The 11,086-nt window shown below is 45.9% G+C and overlaps 1 protein-coding gene across 1 annotated transcript in view; it reads left to right on the top strand.

The window, feature by feature from the left end:
• The first annotated feature begins 1,417 nt into the window (after positions 1-1,417).
• Positions 1,418-11,086, top strand: part of LOC124015323 (LIM and SH3 domain protein 1-like) — a 42,351-nt gene continuing 32,682 nt past the window's right edge. The window contains exons 1-2 of the mRNA XM_046330496.1: positions 1,418-1,826; positions 9,496-9,590. Of these exons, the coding sequence (XP_046186452.1) occupies positions 1,758-1,826; positions 9,496-9,590 (164 nt within the window). The 5' untranslated portion in view covers positions 1,418-1,757. The remainder of the gene's footprint in view (positions 1,827-9,495; positions 9,591-11,086) is intronic.

Below are 11,086 nucleotides of genomic sequence, written 5' to 3'. Positions count from 1 at the left end.
GTATTGCTGCAGAATGCTGTGGTAGCCATGCTGGTTAAGTTTGCCTTGAATTCTAAATAAATCACAGACAGTGCCACCAGCAAAGCACCCTCACACTTTCACACCTCCACCTCTATGCTTCATGGTCGGAACCGCACATGCGGAGATTATCTGTTCAACTACTCTGCGTCTCACAAAGACATGGTGGTTGGAACCAAATAGCTCAAATTTGGACTCATCAGACCAGGACAGATTTCCAACAGTCTAATGTCTATTGCTCGTGTGGACTTGGTCTTTTACCAAATAGGTCTATCTTCTGTATACCACGCCTACCTTTTCACAACACAACTGATTTGCTCAAACGCATTAAGAAGGAAATAAATTCCACACATTTTAACAAGGCACACCTATTAAGTGAAATGCATTCCAGGTGACTACCTCATGAAGCTGGCTGAGAGAATGTCAAGAGTGTGCAAAACTGCCATCAAGGCAAAGGGTGGCTACTTTGAAGAATCTCAAATATAAAATATATTTAGATTTGTTTAACACCTTTTTTGGTTACTACATGATTCTATATGTGTTATTTCATAGTGTTGAGGTCTTCACTATTATTCTACAATGTAGAAAATAGTAAAAGTAAAGAAAAACTGTTGAATGAGTTGGTGTGTCCAAACTTTTGACTGGTACTATACATGCCAAGAATGTATTTCATAAATTGATCAGAGGCAATTCAATGACTTCAAAACAGCAGAGTGCTCTTCATACAAGACTTTGACCTTACAAATTAAACCCAGATGGAGGATCATGTTTTGAAATACAGTACTTTCAAAGAATAAAGGCATTTGAATGAATAATGTTTAGTTGTAATGTCAACCATAAAATGTAATTTAATTATAGTGGGCCCATGATTTCTGCACCCTGACCAGTGAAACCAATTCTGATTTGCGACAGCAGATGTCACCCAAACCAAATATATTTGCAACTTTATTCCATGTAGGCCTTCACAGTAGCCTACATACAGATTGTAGCAGATGGCATGATCATCATGCGGAATAAAAAGGGTTGGCGTGTATTCTAGATACATTTTCTATATGTCATATACACGATTTTGATATGCGCTTCTTCCACGGTAATTGTGGTTTCCACTAGATAGCACAGCCACAAAATAAATAGTCTCTATCGAAAAAACTAACAAAAACATACATTTTCTTTTTGGTCTTAATTTAATATTAGGGTTAGACATACGTTTTGCAGTGTGGTTAAGGTTTGGGTTAGGTTTAAAATCACATTTTATGAAGATAAAATGCCGAAATGGGCGGGGTTTAAGATTTTGTGGATGTGGTAACTAGTGACGACCAGTGATGGTGGTGTGATAAATCTAGTTCCGCATTTCATGGAATCAACCAACTTAAAAGCATTGAGTATTGCTATTTGTGATGGATTTCACTATCAAATATAGTATACGCTGATCGATCTCCATAGATTGATATCTGATCACAGGATTTATTCAATTATAAACGCCGCCTTTGAAATCAAGCGTCTCTTTGTGAGACCGCCCCCTTTCCTTTCTCCTCGGGAGCGCGTTATTGGAAAGAGAGGCGCCGTGCCCGCGCTTTACGTCTCTGGTTCGTGTACTGACAGCCAGCTGTGCGATTAGAACGACAACAATCTCTGGGTTTTGATCAATCCAGCCGTCAAACTCGACCCGTATTGTTTGGGAAGAACACGTTTACTTACTTATTTTTTTTATCGTCTAATTTATCCAGCATTCCTCAAACATGAATCCGTCGTGTGGCAGATGTGGCACAATCGTGTACCCGACGGAAAAAGTGAATTGTCTGGACAAGGTAAGGAAAAAAAAATTGCAACCAGGCATTTGAATTGGCAGTCACCTGCTTCTGTTTGTGTATTATACATCCCGTTATCAATAGAATTTTCTTTCGTGTGTTTGTTAATGATTTGTGATGCCCGGGCAGGTAGGCTAACATTCACTAGACGTTACCTGTCTGTGTGGATGTGATTGTGAAAGACTAGTAACGTTAGCTAGTTTTCTCTTTTCATTTGTTGAACGTTTAGCTAGCTAGCTACTTTAGGTTTGCTAGATAAGTCTTTTTAAATGATCTGATTTTTAATTTTACATTTGCCACGTTGGATTTAAACAGATTTGAATTCTTGAACGAAGCGTTTCCTGTTTTCACCACAAACAAGCCAGTTTTAACTCGCTGCGTTAACGTATGGGCTAGCTAGCTAACGTTATCAAAGACAGGAATGTGGTTAGCATTTCCATCAGCCGAACATCAGAGTAGTCAGTATCAGATTGTGATTGATGGCATACAACGAGCAATTATGATTAACTAGTTTGCTGGTCACTAAAGATTAACGTCTACTACATTGCATTGTAAAATCTACCTTACGAGGTTAGTCCAAATTGATGATTTCAGTTAACGTAACGTTACCAAGCAAGATGGAGAGATTCATTAGAATGTTCGTGCTTTCAAAGTTATTTAGCTAAAGTTAGTTTCAGTTCTCCCCAAATCCAGAAATTAACATGTGTGATGAGTTCCCATCGCCAATTTCATAGCCAAAGCTTCATTGTGTAATTTAAATCAGTGTCAATTTGACTCAAGCTAAACATCTTGGTTTTTCAGGATGCTGTTTAAAAGTTGAAACAATCATTTGGGGTTGTTCAGTTGCAGTAGTGCCTTATCAAAATCCAGTGTTTGCTAGCAGCTCACACAAGCTACCCCGGATAAGGAAGTGTAATCTACCAGGGTGTGGAAGAAGAAAAACACCAAGGGAACAGAGCCATGCTTCCCACGTTCAGTGAAATTAATTTTTTGTTTTTGTTTTAAGAAGTTAAAGTCCACACAATGTCTATCACAACATCCATCTGTGTGGGCTTTGTGTGAATGCGTAGGCTAGCGAGTGTATTAGAAAACAGTCACTGTGCTATCGTGGTCTTGTCTGTTTAGTCTCTTGCCACTCAGTACTGCAGTAACAGCATGTTGTTCTGCTGCCAACTGAAACAACACTACCTTTATGGCACGTCAATCAGGCTGAACCACACAATCCCTGTCGCCACTTATTTTTGCCCACTAGGTAGACCAGGGCTATAATAATCATATATTCTCACGTGGTCCCTCTTTTTGTAATTTGAACGTCCGTTACTTTTGCTGCCAGAGCGCACTGAGCACATTGCATGACTCTAGTGGAGGATGTGGGCGGGGTCACCTCTTGTGGTGAGAGAAGGATGCATTGGCATTTCCTACACACTAGTCTAGTGATGCCAGGGCCGAGCTTATAATTTGTCTAATGGGTATTGGGAAGGCCTTGTGGAGCCGATCGCTGTAAGTGGGTGTTATCTGTTTGGGTCGATAGATGGGAGCGTCTGGTGAGAGACGATAGAGCACATTATCAGAAAGAGCCAATACTTGTGTACACTGCAAGCCAATGGGTTTGAACTCGTCATACTCTCTGTTGTGCAAGTAGAAGGCCCTTGTTAATTGTTGTCCAACAGGATGGAGATGGAATTGACAACCCTTGCCTTGGATTAAAATGTAGAGCTCAAAATAAAACAATACCTTACACATTCATGTGAACTATTTCTGGGTGTTGTGGCTAGAAATCAGGTGAACTGAACACAAGCCGGACCGCAACCGTGTTCTCTGGAAAATCATGCCGAAAGCAGCGCACATTCCTGCAGACAGACACTCTCATAAAAATGTGCTCTGTCAGAGGCCTGCTGTGCTGCCTGCCTCCCCCTCTGAGCTACACACAGGCTCTGAGCCCAGGGAGCGTCTGTCTGTCTGTCTTAGCTGCTATTCCGCATCAGCGCTCTCCTCCTCAGACACACGAAAACAACCTCCCTATTCCCCTCCTGGGCACCGGCTGCCCTTCTCGTTTGTTTAAACCAGACGAGGCCGACCGGCGAAGGGCGGCAGTTTTCCCCAGTCTGGTTCAGGCGAAGGTAGTCAAGGCTGCAGCGTGCGGTTTCCTCGGCGACCGCTGAATACTTGCTTACCTGACAAACTGTCTTCTGGTGTAATGTATATGGGGGCTGTGCTGTGGAGAAGCTGGGCCACAGACGCTAGTTTGTCTGCCGCTCTGCATTTCATTATAGTGGGACGGGGATCTGCAGGAGGAAGGGGGCACCTGAGGATGAGGGGTAAAGTCGGGAAGTGAATGTTGTGTGAGACGAGAGTAGGCATACTCATCTGTCTTGCCTTCAATATGTGGACGTTGCCTGTTAGTAATGCAGTACTGTGCTTCAGAGGTTTTTTGACAAGTCCTCCTAGCTATCGAAGCAGATGAGTGCTGTTGAGGACCTGGAGCCTCGCTGTAAGGGTTAACTGCAGGAGGTGGGATTTTGCCAGATAGTAGGTTTATTCATAACCAGAGTGCCGGACTGTCCACCATATGCAAAACTGGTTTAACCAAGCCTGGAAACATGGCTGTGTGCGTGTATTCCTATTTGAAAGACTGAACTTGTTTGACTGCGTTGCAAGTACTAGACAGATGATGATTGGTTCTGTGTTCTGAGAGTCTCTGTTATATTGATGGAGTGATTTTCCCGTGTGGGAGATTCTGTATACAGGTAATCACGTACTCAATATTCTACACTGTGCCTTTGTGTGTGTCTGTTACTCGTACCTATACTTTAAAAAAAATAATTTCATTTTGATGGACGTTCTCTCTCCCTCTCCGTTCTGCAAGGACTCTGCTTTATCAATATTTCGTTATTTTATTGTGACATGCATACCACTTTACGTCTGCTCTCTGGCTTCAAATGTGTGTGAGAGCAGCCCAGGGGAAGGGAGGGAAGAAGCTCACAGATAAGTTCCCCTCCTCCTTGAAAAGCAGCCCCCCCCCCCCTCCTGTCCCGGCTCAAATATCGTCTCTTAGCATGCAAGGTAACATGTCGGGACGCGTCGATAAGCTAACTAGATTAATGTATTATTCTTTTTTTTTAAGATCATAAAAAGTCACAGCCTTGGATTTTTGGTTTAGGACTTTCAGTTTGACAGAGTTTTCTAGATACAAGCCGTAGCTTATTTTTCTCCTGTGTAAATTCAGGGCAGAGGATTGAAATGAACATGACTGGACAAAATGCAGCCATGTAAAGCATATGCATAAACAGGCGAAGGAAGGCTCACCTCATCAGTGAGGTGCCTTCAAGGTGTGTTTTTAGATGATCAAATTGTGTGCCTTTTCATACATTTGAAAAAAATAAAATATATATATATATATATGGTATTGGTTAGGTCTAATCACAGATATGATTATAAAATAGAGCCCTGGAGGATACGATTAAGATTTGTGTGGCTCCAGCACAGCTGTCTGATGCTCTGTGTTCTATCTAGTAAACACTTATGATATGACCTTTCAGGAACAGAGAGGAGTGTCTCATCCGTAATGCCCAGTGTATTGTATTAATCCATGACTGTTTTGTTTTTTTCTCTCATTGAAATCCTTGCGTTGGGTCATTTTGTTTACAGTCCAAACTGTAAAGAAAAATAAATAATAATAATTAAATTGGGGAAAACGCTTTCGGTGTCAACTGAAACAAGTAAAAGCAAATGTATAAAGTATGTAGAAAAGATTATGGACGTGTAGAATTTCAGGAGATTCGCTAAGAATGCTAAATTACTTTATACGCCGCCAAGATGGGGGACCTCTAAAATGTAATGGGGGAGGTCTCAACAATCTTCTGCACACCCACCACCTTAAACCCCTTTTGATCCAGAAACATCTCTGCATGGTACACAGTGCACAACAGTCTTAGTTAGGTCAAAGGTCAGAATGCAACCTGACTCTGAACCAACAGAGATACCACCATCTTTTTAAGAAAAGCTGAGAGGTCAAACCCGACTCCCATGTAAACTGAATCATGTCCACTCCCCCGCTCGTCATCATCTTGGCTGATGCAGTCACACCCCCACAGGCACATGATGAGTGTTAAGTGCATACTTTAGCGAGTGCTGTGGTTCTGACCTGGTGGAATGTAGTAGAATGTGGGTTAGCAGGTTGTCTAGGGGTGAAATGAGATTAGGGCTGGCAAAATGGGGTGGATTATATATTTTTTGACACTGCTGCAATCCAATCCTGTTCTCTATTCTGGCTCTGCTATGGAACTGGGATTCGGCTCTATTAATAGGAGTACAAGGTCAGATGGAGGATTTAGCGTTTACCCTGGTAAACACAGGATCAAAAGTCCACTGCTGCCATTCAGCTCACCCTCTATGGCGCTCCGCCCCTCTTCAGAATGGTTTGGTGCCGGGCAGGCGGTGTCTAAGCACACTGCAGATCCACACACCATAACACGAGTGCTGTGGTTCTGACCTGAAGGCATTAGCACCCGCAGTCGCACACCCCTCTGTCAGCCCTCCCTCTGTTCCATTTGTTTATCCAGCACTACTCCATAACACACATTGGGATTACAGATTAGGGGTGATGCCCAGAGGGAATGTCGAGAGTATGGTAACAGAGAGAGACTGGAGTTTAGACATCAGATCGGGATGAATATGTGGACAGACTAAAAATGGCCGCCGCATCCGGAAACAGATGAGGCTTAGATTTAGTAGAAATGGAATCCCCTGTGCGGGTAGTTATGTTTGCACTGTCAGGGATTTGACATGGCACAGCCACAGAGAGGGAGGGGCGAAGGCGATGCATCCGCCAGTGGGTCCCATCTCTCTGACTGGGCCTGTGTAGTGTGGTTGGGGTGTAGGTTTGGCCCAGTGTTGCTGGCTGGCTCTGGATCAGAGCTCCATTGACCAGGGCTCAGTGCCGGTGTCCAGAATGAGCCCCCACTCCTTTGTCTGCCTCAGCCCGGCTCTGCTGGTCAGCAGCTTCACACACACACACACACACAGCCCTGGGTGGTCTGTCCGTAAAGGCCAGTGTGAGAACACACCAGACCAGACTAGAATTCTGAAAAGGTATCAGAGTGAATAGGGGTCATGGATTTAAGCCAAATGCCTTTGTCCTGTAGTGGATAAACTGCTTCCAGGAAACCCTGCTATATGTTCTGGAAACACTCCTGGTTTAGCAATCCTCCCCTCTTCACTGTGGTTGTCTTCTCTGTTCCATAGTGCTTTTAATGTGTATCCCCGGCTGTCGTGGATATCCTGACCCTCTCAGGACAGTGAGGAGAGAAGACAATTTATAGTGTGCAATATCAATATTATAATATTACTAATAATAATTAGTAGTGTGCTGCATGATTTGACTTACCCCCAGCCTGTCACTGTAGAGCACACAGGGACCTGATGGAAAGCCCCAGCCTGTATCACTGTAGAACACACAGGGACCTAATGGAGACCCCCAACCTGTATCACTGTAGAACACACAGAGACCTAATGGAGACCCCCAGCCTGTATCACTGTAGAACACACAGGGACCTAATGGAGACCCCCAGCCTGTATCACTGTAGAACACACAGAGACCTAATGGAGACCCCCAGCCTGTATCACTGTAGAACACACAGGGACCTAATGGAGACCCCCAGCCTGTATCACTGTAGAACACACAGAGACCTAATGGAGACCCCCAGCCTGTATCACTGTAGAACACACAGGGACCTAATGAAGACCCCCAGCTTGTATCACTGTAGAACACATAGGGACCTAATGGATACCCCCAGCCTGTATCACTGTAGAACACACGGACCTAATGGAGACCCCCAGCCTGTATCACTGTAGAACACACAGGGACCTGATGGATACCCCCAGCCTGTATCACTGCAGAACACACAGGGACCTGATGGATACCCCCAGCCTGTATCACTGTAGAACACACAGGGACCTGATGGATACCCCCAGCCGTCCTTCTGTAGCTCAGTTGGTAGAGCATGGCGCTTGTAACGCCAGGGTAGTGGGTTTGATCCCCGGGACCACCCATACGTAGAATGTATGCACACATGACTGTAAGTCGCTTTGGATAAAAGCGTCTGCTAAATGGCATATATTATTATTATATTATAGTAATGCCCTTTTCACACCACAGGGACACTGCACGATTTTACTGTGTGTGTTTGAATGGTTATGTTTTCTGTGTGTCTGCTTCAGTGCGCTGACTTATTTGTGTGTGGAGAATGTTCAGTGAAAGAAAGACAGGAATAGGGAGAAACGGGGGGTGGCTGAGTAGAGAATACCCCTGAGCCGTGTTAATAAGGACGGTATCTTCATCTTTCTTCCTCCCTCCGTCTTTTGCCTTCCCTTGATGGCAGGAACGGGCCAGATCATTCCCTCACTCCCTGGCGTTGCTCTCATCCACCCCTCTCTCCTTCCCTTCGCCGTCTCCCTCCTTTCATGCTCCTTCCTCTTTCCCTCCAGCCTCCCTCCCTCGGTCCCCCTCTGAACCCTTAGGCCACAGATCAGCCTGCTGTCGAGAGAGAGAGAGGGGGTGGGGGGGGGTGTGAGACTAAGAAGGATAGGGCTGTTGTGAATATGGTTAGAGGGAGAGAAGCAGACCCAGGCTTCCAGAGATGAACAGATGGACAGACAGGAAGAGAAAGAGAGGGTCAAATCAAACTGAACACGGGTCTTCTCCAGTAGTCGTCCAATCAGGGGAGCTCAATGTGCTCTGTTGGCAGTGTTGCGTATGGCTATGGGTGAATAGGGGCAGGGCAGGGAAACTGGTTCAGTCACTAGATGTGTGTGTGACCCGTGCGTATTTCTGAGTAACGTTAGATCTCCGCACAAGGCCAGGAATATCAAGGGGTCGTGACTTTGAAGCCCTGATTATGCTGCCAAATAGGTTAAACGACCTTTTTCCGGGACATTTGGCTCTTAATTTAACACCGTGTTTATCCTCAGCAGCTCGCATCATTGTGAAACCTGGCTGACCGTTTTTTCCCGAGTGGCGTTAATGGAATACGGAGGGTGCTGGATGCCTGGGTCAGTTGGAATGACTTTCCAACTGCAAACAGCGGCCTCGCCATCCACCCCGGCAGGGCTTTCTTACAGGCTGCTCAAACGAGCAGGTTTCATCACTAAAACGCCATCGAAACTGTTCAGGGATCCTCAATGCTGCTTTGTTCTATGAGGGAGTTTTTACCGAAGATGGGTGCTGAGCCGGCGGGTGGGGTGCCACGGTGGGAGTTGGCAGTTCTCTCTAAAAGTGGACGTGGCTCTGTGCTCTAAACGGTGTCTAGTCAGCCGCTGGGCTTCACGCATGGGTTTTTGCAAACATGCTCGCCTCGGTCTCTCTCGCTTGCTTTTCGCACACTGCCACACGTCCCCCTGACATGGCTTATAAATAACCACCGTGTAGAGAGGTCCAGAGGAAATGGTCTGGTGACCCTTAACCCCTTTGCGCCTCGACAAACAGACCTTTCTCTCCGTTCTCCCTCTTTCCTCCAGCTAAAATGGTTATGGCCTTATTCATCCAAATATGTCACTTCCTGGTGTGAATATGCTGTGTGGTTTAGGTCCTCCATGGTAGCATTGAGAACAGTGAAACAAATGTCTAATTTTTCTCTCCCTCTCTCTCTCTCTCTCTCTCTCTCTCTCTCAGTACTGGCACAAAGGATGCTTCAGCTGCGAGATCTGCAAAATGACTCTAAACATGAAGAATTACAAAGGCTTTGAAAAGAGACCATACTGCAATGCGTAAGTTGTCCCCAAGTGTGTATGTTTGAGAAAGGTAATAGACGTTCACAAAAGGCTCAGGTGTTCATCCCTCATACCAAACAGAAGTGGCCGATTTAGCCTATTGCAGAAGACTGGTTCAGAGACTGACCCAAGGTTGTGTGTGTGTGATGTTACAGACCCTACTGTGTGTACTTTAGAGCAGTGTGGAGGCTCCCTTCCTTGTCTCCTTGCCTCCATTTGTGTCTTTGGCTCACCAAAGAGAAGGGCTGTGTGTGGTGTGGAAAAGAGCACGCTTTACACCCCCCCCCTCCTTCTCTGGGGGTCAACAAGAGAAATTCCAGAAATTTCTCAGCAGTGACGCACACCAGCCAACTCACGCTTCACACACACACTCCCACTCAAGCCCACGCTCCCACGGCTGGTTAGGAATCCTTGGAATCCCCCTCTCATTTTAGCCTCTTCTCACTGTGTGTGTTTGGGGAAAGAAGACGTGGCTTCATGTTCTGTTCATATACACACAGTTGGTCCCCACCTTCCCTCACATACACACAGTTAGTACCCTCCCTTCCCTCACATACACACAGTTAGTACCCTCCCTTCCCTCACATACACACAGTTAGTACCCTCCCTTCCCTCACATACACACAGTTAGTACCCTCCCTTCCCTCACGTGCACACAGTTAGTACCCTCCCTTCCCTCACATACACACAGTTAGTACCCTCCCTTCCCTCACATACACACAGTTAGTACCCTCCCTTCCCTCACGTGCACACAGTTAGTACCCTCCCTTCCCTCACATACACACAGTTAGTACCCTCCCTTCCCTCACATACACACAGTTAGTACCCTCCCTTCCCTCACATACACACAGTTAGTACCCTCCCTTCCCTCACGTGCACACAGTTAGTACCCTCCCTTCCCTCACATACACACAGTTAGTACCCTCCCTTCCCTCACATACACACAGTTAGTACCCTCCCTTCCCTCACATACACACAGTTAGTACCCTCCCTTCCCTCACGTGCACACAGTTAGTACCCTCCCTTCCCTCACATACACACAGTTAGTACCCTCCCTTCCCTCACGTGCACACAGTTAGTACCCTCCCTTCCCTCACGTGCACACAGTTAGTACCCTCCCTTCCCTCACGTGCACACAGTTAGTACCCTCCCTTCCCTCACATACACACAGTTAGTACCCTCCCTTCCCTCACATACACACAGTTAGTACCCTCCCTTCCCTCACATACACACAGTTAGTACCCTCCCTTCCCTCACATACACACAGTTAGTACCCTCCCTTCCCTCACATACACACAGTTAGTACCCTCCCTTCCCTCACATACACACAGTTAGTACCCTCCCTTCCCTCACATACACACAGTTAGTACCCTCCCTTCCCTCACGTGCACACAGTTAGTACCCTCCCTTCCCTCACATACACACAGTTAGTACCCTCCCTTCCCTCACGTGCACACAGTTAGTACCCTCCCTTCCCTCACATACACACAGTT

This window comes from Oncorhynchus gorbuscha, linkage group LG26 (genome assembly GCF_021184085.1).
Source record: "Oncorhynchus gorbuscha isolate QuinsamMale2020 ecotype Even-year linkage group LG26, OgorEven_v1.0, whole genome shotgun sequence".
NCBI classification, from domain to species: domain Eukaryota; kingdom Metazoa; phylum Chordata; class Actinopteri; order Salmoniformes; family Salmonidae; genus Oncorhynchus; species Oncorhynchus gorbuscha.
This window is presented reverse-complemented; position numbering and strand designations above follow the sequence as displayed.